Genomic DNA, 13,400 nt, shown 5'->3' with positions numbered 1-13,400 from the left:
CATCGTCAACTGTGGAAAGGCGTACCCAGTCTCCCTGAACCAATCTTGGAGAAAAGCATTGGTTGCCTCTGCAAGAAGGTCTGGTTTCCAACTGAAGAATCTCGGTATTTGGTGGTCCAGACGGGATGCAAAGAGGTCCATGTAGAACGGGCCCCATAAATTGTGAAGTCTCCAAAAGAACTTTGGGTGAAGTTGCCACAGGCTCATATCTGACCAGCTCCTGTAGCACCAGCCCGCTATCATGTTGAACACTCCGGGGAGATACTCTGCCATCACAGAAATGTTGTGGGAGAGACAAAACGTCCAAAGCTCATTGGGCAGGTCCGCCAGGGCTTTGGACTTCGTTCCCCCTAGATGATTGATGTAGCAGACTGCCGAGACCTTGTCCATCGTCAGAAGGACATTGCAAGAGACCTTCTCCTTCGTCCAACTCTGAATGGCGAAGTAGCCCACCATCAGTTCTAAAAACAACAAATGATGGAAGGAATGTTGCACAATGGCAAAACATTCACCCCCAGTCACAGATCTGAGTTTAATCCATCGTTATTTGGCTCACCACCCCAGTTCAGACATGGCCATATGCAAATCAGTCTTGACCCTGTGCCTCATGGGAACAGTCCAGCCCGAACTGCCAAGCCATGTCTTCCCTGGACCGGAATCCAGCATCCTAGGACCGGTTTCTGGCTATCAGCCGTCATCAGCCAGGATAGCTTGATTGCAGTGGCATTGTGAGCATGGGACTCACATCTGAACATACCTGTCCCACTCGGGGTGACAAATGCAAAAGCAACAATTGATGGACGGAATGTTACACAATGGCAAAACATTCACCCCCAGTCACAGATCTGGGTTTAATCCATCGTTATTTTGCTCACCATACCACCCCAGTTCAGACATGGCCATATGCAAATCAGTCTTGACCCTGTGCCTCATGGGAACAGTCCAGCCGAACTGCCAAGCCATGTCTTCCCTGGACCGGAATCAAGCATCCTAGGACCGGTTTCATGCCAGTGGTATGGGCACAGGTGTCTGAGCCCTGTGCCCCTCCAGCACCCAGGCCCATTCCTGGGCACTGCAAGTGCAGTGATGCCATTAAGAGTATATGGTTCTGGGAGGTTGTCATTATGAACTCCACAACACCATAATGGCTACACTGAAGGCTGACAAGTTTGATATCAAACATCTCAGCACATTTAACCCACACTGATGCCAGTGTGGGATTTAATTTGAAAAGCACCAAAGAGGGCATCTGAGAGATGCCCCCTGAAACCTAACCTACAATTCACGTCTTGTCTGAGAGGCTGCCACACAGCAGACATGTTGCTGGACCCCTGGGTGGAGAGACCCCGCTCTCCTGGGCCTGCAACAATGCACATCCTGGGACGAGGTGCCAAGCCTCCTCCCCCAGGATGGGCAGGGGAAGCTTCAAAGGCATTCCGCCTTTGTGAGCTTCTCCAGACCACTTGCTGTACTCAGCAACTGGCCCCCACCAGTTCTGACCCCCACTCTGGCGGGAAGGCTGGCGGGAAACCCTACGTCAGAAAGAGGGGTGTGCCAGCCTGTGCCAACTCCACCCCTCAGGTGGGAGAGGCGAGGTGATGCACGACCCTGGGCTCCGGCCATCTTGAAGATGGAGAGCCCTGCCCAATCACAGCTAGGCTCCTGCCCCCTCCCACAGGAGAGGAGCAGGCTAGGGGGTGTATCCACCCCAGGACAGGGACCCCTTGCCCTACCTGTAACGCCCCTAAATTTAGTATTTAGGGGCACCCTGAACCTTTTTCCTCAGATCCAGATTACAAAACAAGAAAGAAGAACAAGGAACAAGAAGACCTGCCGTGCAGCTGCTAAACAGAGGAAGACGCCAACTGATTTGGCCCCAGCCCTACCGGCCTGTCGACCCTCGAACCTGCTCCTGCTAAACCCCGGCGTCTCCAGTGGTCAGCAACCACAAAAACCCTGGAGGACCTTGACTGCCTTGTGACTCTGACAACCTGGGTCTCCCAAGAGCAGTGGCACTGCTCAAAGCAAGTAACAAGCCCTGGCATCAGCCCGGAACCGCGAACCCTGCACACAATGCACCCACGAAGCCTGGCCTGTGCTGGAGTGAATCAAGACCCTGAGGACGTCCCCACGGAGATTCTGACCTGGAATCCAGTGCCCAAGGACACTCCTCGACTACCCCGATGACGCCTGCAACCTCAGGACTAGGGACCACTCCAACCGCGACCAGCAGGGGGTAAGATTTCACGACCTCCAAAGGCACACCTGCACCTGGCGCCCCACGGCCCCCTGTGCCCAACTCCTGGGTGCCTACCTATCCTCCAAGATCCCAACTTACCCCTCGAAGTGTTGGTCGCACCAGAAGATCCTCCTTCCCCATGACTGCAGCGTTGGTTCCCTTTTCAAGATCTCCATTGAATAACATTGAGCACCCCACGGCTCAAAAGCACCCTGCACCCAGTTGCCCAAGTGCCCCTGGCAGTGCAACCTTTGTCCTTATCTACTTCCCCATTTGCTCTGCGCAAGTGAACAGGAGCCCAGCTCCCACAGCCGCGTGGCCAGCAGACACCAACCTAATGCCCCCTGCCTCGCATTGTATAACATTGGGCCTAACTACCTCTGCACCCGGCTGCCCCTGTGCCGCTGAGGGTGTACCAACTGTACTTACCTGACCCCGGGGGACCCCTGAGTCTATGCCCAGAACCTTATCTTCACCAGTCGAGTACTCACCTGAAAACCGATAATTCACTTTCCTCACTTTCCTTCCATAGGATAACATTGACTGGTTTGACTCGAAAAATCTGTGTGAAGTTTTGAAACTTTAAAATATTCATCTAAAATCAGCCGAATAACGAATTCCGAAGTACTCACCTGTGATCAGGAGAGAAGCCAGTACTGTACCTTTTAGCCCAGTACTGAACCGCAGAAGTATTCCTAACTGTGTTTACTAGTAACCTGAATTTTCTACCATAGGAAACCATTGACTGTTTTTCTCTGAAATTTCTTCTGTCTACTTTTGAAATTTAAAAATATTTCTTAAAAATCGTACCAAATACCGAAACTTAATTACTTAGGGGTGCAGTCCTGGATTACAAAAGTAACGAGAACCTACTTTACCTGTGACTTGAATTTCCTTCCATTGGATAACATTGCAAGTTTTTCACTGAAAAGTTTTTGCGTCAACTTTTAAAATACCTTTATATACTTTAAAAATCATTGCAATAACTAAAACGTTTTTACTAAACTGTTTTCAGCTTAGACCCCAGGACTGAATCCTGGATCCAGTCCTGGAGTTACAAAACTCCATTGAGCTCAATGTTAAATTGTGTTTAGAATCGTGTTGCCTGCTGCAACCACTGTACCTATTGTGTTTACGTTTTATTGCCTCTTTGCAAAGTAATTACCGGAGAGTGCTCATATTGAGAAAAGTATATTTTGATACATGTTGGTTCTATAAATAAAACAATTATATATTTTTATATAAAAACAATTGGCCTAGAGTTCAGTTCTCGAGTGTGTGAAACCTTTTGCTGACTGAGTGTGTACAACATGTACTTTGGTACTGCCTTACTGCTTGACCAAGCTACCACTTTGGAGCGTAAGGTCAGACCTGACTTTAACCTCTGGAGATTGTGGACTCTATACACAATATACCTTCTTTAGTCCTGTATATATAGAGCCACTTTCTCACACCGCCAAATAGGCATCTTTCAATTTCCAAGCGCGCCATCCTCAGTAGATGGATGCTCTCCATCTTGAAGTGACGATAGACAAACCATTGGTTGAACTCCTTTAGGTTTATCACAGGTCTCTGGCCCCTGTCTGTTTTGTCCACCAGAAAAGTATTGCTGAGGAACCCTCTGGGTTGGAGACGTGTTGGTACAACTGCTCCTTTTTGCAGCCGATCTGCCACTTTTCGATCTATAAGGATGCCTTGATCTTGTGCAAAAACCAGCGGTTTGGGCCGAGCAACTGATACATGAGATCTGTAAAATTCTATCTGAAACCCTTCTATGGTCTGTAACACCCATGCATCGGAGGTAATAGATTTCCGGTTGCTTTCGAAAACTGCCAACTGGCCGTCCACCTTTAAATGGGGAAAGGGGAAAAGGATCACGTGAATTGGCCGGGGATTTGCCTCTGGCTGCTCCTCTGGCACCACAACCTCTGTAACTTCTCGACTGGAAGAACTCTTGTCTGCCTGGGTCCTGGGTCTTTTTACTGCCTCGCTGAGAGCCTTGGTCATAAAATCGGCCAAATGAGCGCCCTCTACCACAGCCGGCTTGACACAAATTCTAGGGTGAAAGACTTTTTTTAATACAGGCGTGCGCCTTGTCCAAGGATGTAAAGGTGGCGACAAATTTGGTGAGCTCTTTAATGAACGGGTCTCCAAAGTGCACCCCCTGTGCCACCACATGCCCGCTTCAGAGGAAACCAAGTCTCCTAGCTTGGGGTCGACCTTCAGCAAAAAGGAAGTCTGCTCTTAGTAGAGAGGGCACAATAAGCCTTCCCCAAGTAGACAATTGCACGTTGTGTCCAATTAAGAGATTCTTTCTGGAGAAAGGGGGGTGCCAGCCAGTTTGGCCTCCTCTGCCATTTCTAATATTTTCGTAATGGGACCTGATCTATCCAAAGGTTTATCCTGACAGGATTTCCATGAACGATCAATCCCTTTCTTTGGATCTTGTATATATTTTTGGAGGAACGTAGCCATTTTGGGATCCACCTCCTGTGTTAGTGCCACCTTACCCGGTAGGGTGGACGAGGGCACTGACCTGAGACTGGCTCTCACCTCTTTCTCCAGGGGCTTGCACAAGCGCCCTGGTACAAAAGCTGAGACCTTGGGAGAGGGTGCCCAGTCTGAGGACCGGGGGATAGACCAAATCCCCCGGACCCAGCATGTCCGAAATTTCCTCGGGTGCCTGGAGTCCAAAGAGGGGGATACCACAGTGCGCGAAGGTCTAGAGGGGCCTGCCTCATCTGCTGATTCCCAGCTTCGTTTCGCTGCCTTTCTTCTTGTACCGAAGGAACTTCTGGAATATCAGGGGTGGTGTCTTACCCCCCCCCCCCACATCTGGGCGTGCTAAGAAAGCTTGTTTCAAGTGCTCAAATGCCTCCATATGTATGCCTGCGGTGCTTTCTGCTTCTGGGCGTGTTGAGGTTAACCTGCTTGGCAAGCTTACGCTATTTGGATGATGCAACCCATGGCTGCTGTCACCACTTGGAGGATGGAGGCATCCACTGCATCGTAAGATTCATCCTCATGGGGAAGAACCTGCAGGGACTCCTCCTCTGCATATTCTTCTTCCGTGATGATGAATGCAAGCACGGCCTCATCACAGTTATCAGTAAAAGGCACTCGCTGTAAGCGCTAGTGATCTGTCCTCTATACACTGCTGGAATATGCAGCAAGAAGTCTGAGGCCTGACAGTTTTGGCGTGTCCAAACATCACTGATTTTGGGCACGCTAGCTGGAATTTGCAGAAAACCGCAAGGGGCGACCCATACTACTAGCAACGGGTGTATTAACACTTGGGCCCGCCCCGTTAGCCTCGTAAAAAGAGAAATGACATATATAGGCCTTCGCTGCGTTTCGTATACAGACCTGTGAAGCGAGGCACAGAGCAGATACAGACCCATCAGCGGCGGGCGTCAGGGCGCCTCAGACCAACGAGACGCATGAACACACGCCCTCTGCCAGTTCCACAAGCGCACCACACTGCTGCCCAAGACCGAGGCAAAGCGGAGCGAGCGAACTAGCTACCGATTGGAAAAAATAAACAGGCAATTAAATAACAATTGACCTTACAATACTATACTGCATTAAAGAATATGCTCAAAACCTATAGCCAGGGGAGGAGGAGCTACGCTACAATCCAAGATGGCCGCATAAGCTCCCGGCTCCGCCGACCTCCACCGGCAGCTCGTATATCCTGCCCTTCATCCTTTATGCACGCCGGACTCCCACACGTGTGAAGTGCTCCTGACTCCTGCGGTGCAAACCCGGACCCTCCAACTTACCGGGTGCCAAAGTTACGTCGAATTTACTTCTTGGCCTATTCCAGGGCTTCCGCCGGGACCTCGATTTCTGGCCCATCCGGGTTGGAAGTGATCAACATCGGCTGTGGGACCCGGGTGGTTTCCGGTCTCCCGACCTCGGTCCAATCATTCTGATTCCAACTGGCAACTGGGTATCCGGATTAATCCAAGGACATGGCACAGTGACGCCTGTGATATCGGTGACCGCGGACAGGGGTCCTATGCCCGGTGACCCCCTGGGGAGCCCGGGTTGTCGGGCTGGCCCCCGCAAGTGGTGAACACCGACCCTGCTTGTTGTGTGAGCGCTCGCTGTTGTCATAAAACCCGTGTGTGCCTGGTTCCTGGACGGTGTTTCAGGGGTCCAAATCCTGCCTCGTCTCATGCCGGAGGAGATGGGGGGGGACTGACAACACACTATCGCTGAGGTCTGTAATGGCCGCCATTGGGGTGCTCCGCTCTCATTTTGCCGTCCTGTGCCAACGGATGTCTGTAAAGCTGGCTAACGTACACTTGGAACCAGAAGTGGATAATCCGACAAGTTGTCAACATGCCTTGGACCCCGTGGATTATTCTCTGCACCATTTAGAGACCCCCGGACGGAAGCCTATTTTAGCCTGTTTTGATGACTCTGACCTCATGGAGGGTGTGCCTCTGATCGCCGTTGGCTTTCCCTGCTCCATTCCTGTTCAACTAAACCTTGTTACTAAAGGTTTTTACCGCCAAAGACAGTTCTTCAGTGACTTTCGGGGAGGTTCGTCTTCCTTCTTCATCCTCTATTGTCGACTTCTCGAATGCCGCCATTTTGTCTCATCTCCTCGATCCGTCGCCATTGTTTTGAACTGTCTTGGACGCTTCGCTTTCTTTGTGGTCGCTGTGGCTTGGACGACATGGGCTTTCGTGAAGAATCGAACTGGTCAGGGCTGACTTTGACATTCGGGGTTAGCTTTTCTATGTACTTTATGCCGGATGTGCACCGCGTATTCTATTGGGAGACGGGAGGTTTTTATTGGAGTTCTTCCCATGTATGTGTTCAGTATTTGCTTTAATAGTCGGCATTGAATCTTGGGGAGGTTGCTGCTGGTGGGGCGTAGTGAGGACCGGGAGTGTGTTTATTGCTCTCCTCCTCTGCTTTCTTTCCTTTCTTTAGGGCAGTTCCGGGGCGACAGGCACGCTGTTAGTGGGGTTGGCTGTAGCCATTACAGGGGTGCAGGGTGGCGGGTGTGGGGGGGGTTTATTATTTTAGTTTGTTTTGTTTTATGGTCTCTTTCTTTTTCTTTCTCTCTTCGGTGGGGTTTCCCTTCCTCTTCAGTAGGCTGGCTGTCTCTTTCTATCTCACTTCTTTCTCTATCTGGCGTCTATACTCGCCTATGCCTCACTGTCTCTGGAGGGTGGGTTTTCGGGATGATGCTCTAGCTGAATCGCTCGCTACTATACTGATTGTTGCTCCTAATCTGCCTCAGCGGGCGTAGTATGTTTAAGGTTGTAATGTTCATCACCTGGTTCTGCTTGCAATGCGGGGTACGTCCCCCCCCATCTCTTCTTAATTCTATTCTATGGTGTGACGCCATCGATAGTGCAGCCCCTACTGTTTCTTCATAATTAAAAAAATGAAACCTTTGATATCCTTCGACTAGTGGCACTTACAATCATATGCTATGCTTCTCTCGTTGATATTATGCGGTTGTATATATTTACATGCCACCTGAATCTTTACTCTGAGTTTGCGGCCGGCCCCTGTGGTTGTAGGCCTGCGCTTGTAATGCTTTGATAATTCAATAAAGGTTTAAAAAAAAAAAAAAAAACTATAACCAACAGTAAATTCCCCGACACCATAGGAGCGAGAGGAAAAGTTACTTATCGGCTGAAGCAGGAGAAGAAAGAGGAAGTGTCACTGGAAGCATACGCCCTCAGGGTCTGCAGGGACTGCCTATTGGTCGATTGTGGATGACCTGTGCTATTTATCTTATGGGAAAGTTAGTTTTTTGATTAAAGTTGAAATCTGCTGGCGAAAGGGATAAAGAAAGTTAAGCATAACCCTCGCCTCCGGTCCTGACATAGAATTCAGTATTTGTATTGTTGGTAAATTGTTCGTTTTTTCAAATGTTATATTGTTGATTAGAAGTAAAAAAAAATATGTCTTGATTGTGTTAATACTTATTCTTCTTTTCCTCAGCATACCACTTTCTGCAGGGCAGTTTGACAGAGAGCTGTATTTATTAGGTATGAAAAGGCGAACAACCAGTGAACAGAGAACGCGCCAGGCACTCAAGGACCAGAAAACCAGTAAAGTTTGCAGCATTTCCTGACAAGGTGGAGTGGTATTTTATGTTCAACTATTCCTCAGATCCTGAAGCATGTCAGAATTGGCAGGATGATGACCGTTTTGAAAGAGGACCAAAGGCTAAGCCATGATTGGACCTCTAAGGGCTAATTGTCTTCCGATGATGGATGATTATCGTCGTGATGGTTTCTGCAAAGCAAACAATCCTTCGGAGGTCAAAAAGTTGCTCTTGATGAATTAATCTATTGCAACCACCAGAATATTTACAACAGAATGTCAAAATCCAAAGTTTGGAAATTAGCATGTATTGTTGAAGATGAAATTCCTGCTGGTCAGATGAATCGCTTTTAGAGGGACTGTCTGTAGTATAATTGTGTTGCCGCAAGAATGTAACTGTTGTCGTGCTGGTAGCAATATTTGGGAAATGGAGACAATTGGATGAGGCTCTGCAGGCGTTTTCAGACCAACTGTGAAGACTTGGTATTTTACAGAATGACAATGTGTTTGTCAAACCACATATTTTCAAATGTAAGACATTTTTTATTGAATGGAATGAGCAGTGCTAAGGTAATAAGCCACCAAAGCAAACTCACAGTTGGAGAAAATCAGAGAAAATCCTCATATTAACAAGTCCTCGCTCAGAGAGCGCTAATATAAGTTTGTCAATAAATGAATTCATATGATGGGTCTCAGCTTAGAACCATTCTACTGCCATTTTGCTTGTTCGTCAGTGGCATCAAAGGGCACCAGTGGAATGATTTTGGACCAGAGAGCCGACTGTTCACAACCTTGGAAGATGTAGGTAGATGTGGACTACTGCTGTGGACTGCCTTTATATTTTAATGTCTCTTTTTATACCTGATGATACAGGAGAATATGGTTTACAGAAGTGACTGATAATTGATGTCCTTTTTAAAGATTTTGTTTCTCAACAGTCTGTGCAGAATTGGTCTTTTAAAGTAGTTTTGATAAGGTCTTTTTGCAGGGACGCTTCACACTCTAGGTCAGCTGCAGCTTCACTCACCTGGCCTTTCGCCTTTTTATGTTACTTTTTTTTATTTATTTTCAATAAAATTAATATATTTTTCCTTTTGAATGTTGCCTTACTACCTCGTACCACAAGTACAGCACTGACATGAACAATGGACTTTAAATAACTAAATTAGTTTCTCCAAGCCAGGGATGATCACCTGATTCACAATTTTAGAATAGTACCAGCCTCTAGGCCAGACCTCAGAAACAACTCTTAGCAGTACGTACTTCTAAAGATAACGTGTTTTGCACATTCTTGCACTTTGAGGTCTCCATAGTCTTATGAGTGTTTACAAAATGGCTGGTGGTATTTCCAGCTCATCTTTGCCACACTGCTATTCGTGTGTTTCCCTACCTAGATGAAGGGCTAGTAAAGAGCAAAATCCAAGAGCAATGCCCCCTTTTCACATTTAGCAAGCAAGATCTCTCCACCACACATTAGGCTTCATAGTCAATGGCAATAATATCACACCTTCTAGAAGAGAGTGATAACATTTCAAAGGTTGCTCCTCCTCTTACCAGAGGTTATGTTCTTAGGCGGCGAGCATGGTTATGAAACTGTTGGGAATGATGCTGTCTTGTATTGCAGTAGTCCCAAGTGCTCACTTTCACATGTGCCTTCTACAGAGTGTCTCACCAGACAATGGTCACAAACGACTGTTTAGTTAGGCAATCTATGGTTGGTGGAGTCCAGAGTTCAGCATAAACTGTTATGATGGAACAGTAACCTATTACAGATAGTTTATCCCTTGACCACCAGCTTTAAGTGACCATCCACACAGACCCTTACAGGGTGGGGAGCACATTTGGGCCACCTCACAGTTCAGTGCCAATGGTGGTCTCAGCAACAGAATCTGCAAATTATTCTCCTAGAGTTAATGGCAGTTCAGTTAGTGCTCTGAGTTGTTTACAAACTTCAAAGGGCAAGTCTAAATTTCTCGATAGAGGTAAATCTAGCACCTTACCTGTAGAATAGACAGTACAAATCGATGTTCAAAATACCTGTTTAGTGAATGTTTCAAAAAGAGTGTAGTTGTGTGTATGTGTGGTTGTGTGTGTGGATGTGTGTGTTGTGTTTCTGGTTGTGTGTGTGGTTGGTTGTGTGCATGTGTGGTTGTGTGTGTGGTTGTGTGTGTGTGGTTGTGTGTGTGGTCGTGTGTGGTGTGTGTGTGTGTGGTTGTGCGTGTGTGTTGTGTTTGTGGTTGGGTGTGTGTGTGTGTGTGTGGTTGTGTGTGTTTGTGTGTGTGTGGTTGTGTGTGTTTGTGTGTGTGTGGTTGGGTGTGTTATTGGCCCTAGACTAAAAGTACAGTTAAAGAATAGATTAGATAGATCGATTAGATAGATAGATAGATTCAATAGATAGATTTGATAGATAGATAGATCGTATGTACATCTGGCCAGTTAAATGAAGAACCTTGCAACCTTGTACAAAGAAGTAAAGGGCAGTGTTCTAGGGTATACACACTCGTAAACTAGATATGCTCTGAAGATTAGATATTTAATTTCCACCCGATTAAACCAACCACCAATTAACACTACATCGAACATGCCTGATGCAATATCAGCAGTATGCACTGTTTTCCAGAATGCTCTGTGCGCATGATTTACTGTAACATGTAATCTCATAGGGTGGAGTCACCACTAATGTAGGATTCCATGCATCGAGTCTGGCAGTGATGCATAAAGCTGTAAAGGGAATACGCGCTTTATTGTAGTTATTGGCCCTTTGGGCTGGACTGGGGTTCAAAAGCAACCCGAACAAAAGTGCTGAAACTGGACTGCTCTTGTGCGCACCAGGGTGACAAAGGAGCTCGCTGTCCCCGGAGCTGCTGCCGCGGAAGGTACAGTCACTTCATAGCTTGTGCTGCTTGCCTCATTGCTACATGCTGCTTGTACCTCATTACACATATAGACACAAATGTCCTCTGATCTGCTGAGGAAAAGGCATTTGTTGTTTCTGCCAAGCCTTAGCCACATGGAAAGCGGTCACAAATGAATGACACTGCAGAGGGATGGAGTCGTGGGAGGTGGCAGGGATCAGAGAAGGAATGCTGACAGAGGAGAAGAATGTGCCGTGGAAGAGTGAGAGAAAGGGGAAAGTCGAGGGAGAGAGAAGGAACAAAACTAGAGGCGTGAAGGGAAAGAGATGGGGCAACAGGATGCCAGAGAAACAAGGCAACAGGCATTGCTGGACACACTAAAATGGCATTAAACATGTATTTCCTGGAACGCAAGAGTGGAGAGCGGTTAAAAGAGTGGGAAGCGGTATACAAACGAGGGAGCAAGAAAGCAAATGATCTCCCACGAAGTGCTGAAATAAAAAAAACTAGTAAAGCAGTAAAGTGAGGGCTTCGGATGGCAAATGGTGGCTTCGGATGGCAGTGGCCGCGCGGCTCACTGAGAACATCAAAGCGGCCGCGAAAGTGATCAGGAGCTAAAAAGAGGGCCACCATGGCTTTCCTAGACAACATCCCATTGGTAGACATGTATAAACCTACACCATGCTCTGCTAGCCACATATTCACCAAGCAGTACTGAGTGGATATTTATGCTTTACAAAAGGCACAAGTGGGGCAAATAATTCGTAAAACATTATTGCAAATGCCTCCCACTACAGCTCAAAAACCACCGCAAGGAGAAAGACACTACTTTTCAATCTTTGCAAAGCAGGTGATGTATAGCAGCACATGCTGCTCACAGAAAAGGCGCTTCTATATAATAATCGGCTTTTGTGCACTATATTAAAATGTCGCTTAGACTATCCCGGATGCAAACTCTTATTGAAATCCTAACCTTTACTGAGAAAAACATGCAACGTCTATGTCCAGAACTAGAAGGCAGGAGTGTACAACACATGTGACTACAGCAATACAAGCTGCTGGTAAGTGATGTTTTCCTTGTACCTTTTTCTGTACCTTATCCTTCACTCTTTTACTTTCTCTTTAAATGGTTTTCTCTTACCAGTTGGGCTTACTTCCGTTACAAATGATGAGCACCACAGCCACTATTTCTGTCCTATGTTTCTGGTCTGACACAGTAGAGACTTGTACCACCTGGCACCTGCACATGTTACATGTGAAGTGAATCTGTTTAAAAGCAGCATTTTATTCTCTCCTGCATGCTTTGGTCATGCTGGAAGAACCTGTTGACTGCCTTTCATTTGAATTTGAATGAAAGCCCTACATTTCTAAACTCAATTGAAACACTGGATTTTGATCTCTCCCCTCTTCCACCTGTTTACCACAAACAAAAATAAATGTTGCCAAAATCACCTAGCACAAAACCCTGAAACTTCAGATACACCCGAGGCCTAGCTCGGCAGATGAGCCTTTGCATAGGCAGTCTCTGCACCTTTCGAAGTTTCCAAGAGCTAAAGCGGCCCAGCCCACTTGTGTGAATTTTAGGAGGCCATGCACCTCATATTTGGGCAGCCCTTCCCCACTGAAGCGCCTTGTGGCCCCTGCTGGTCTTCTGTCAGTGTGGTTGCCCCGTGGATCTGTTGATGGATCCATTGCGGCGCTGGTCAAGCCACCCGGACATTCCCTGACATCAGCTTCAGTGCCAATGCCGCAATCTCCATCGTCATCCGTGACTCTGACATGGAGTCAGATGGGAGTCCTCTGATGCTGCCTCCAGTGCTGATGGCAGGCAGACTCCCCATGACACAGCCAGTACCTTCTTCATATGACAGGCTTGGATTGGGGATTGAACATTAGGGGTTTGTCGTCCCTTATGAATACCAGTTCGAAGATCCTGGAGACAACTGGTATGAGAATTTGAACACTGGCCTGGTTTCTCCCCCTACTGTAGCTACGAAGGAGGGTGTCTCATTTAAAGAGGCTGTGGTATAGACCTTACGCTACCCTCAGTGGCCGTTAAGACAAGTGTCTTGATGGAAGTGCTTCAGCAGGGAGTTGCCCCTACTGAACCATTACACCCATTTAATGAAGCCCTTAATGATGTCCTACTCAAAGGTCTGTTCCAAGCTCTGCACAGAGGCTCCTGTGCATTGAACAATCACCTGTCACCATTGCACCCACCCTGGAGC

The 13,400-nt window shown here is 47.4% G+C and overlaps 1 protein-coding gene across 1 annotated transcript in view; it reads left to right on the top strand.

Moving 5' to 3' along the window:
- Positions 1–9,412, top strand: part of INPP5E (inositol polyphosphate-5-phosphatase E) — a 323,326-nt gene extending 313,914 nt beyond the window's left edge. The window contains exon 11 of the mRNA XM_086921027.1: positions 8,213–9,412. Coding sequence (XP_086777153.1) covers positions 8,213–8,345 — 133 coding nt within the window. The 3' untranslated portion in view covers positions 8,346–9,412. The remainder of the gene's footprint in view (positions 1–8,212) is intronic.
- The last annotated feature ends 3,988 nt before the right edge of the window (positions 9,413–13,400 follow it).

The sequence above is a fragment of the Lissotriton vulgaris genome, chromosome 5 (genome assembly GCF_964263255.1).
Source record: "Lissotriton vulgaris chromosome 5, aLisVul1.2, whole genome shotgun sequence".
NCBI lineage: Eukaryota > Metazoa > Chordata > Amphibia > Caudata > Salamandridae > Lissotriton > Lissotriton vulgaris.
The sequence above is the reverse complement of the archived record's forward strand: the minus strand, read 5'-3'. Positions and strand labels throughout refer to the sequence as shown.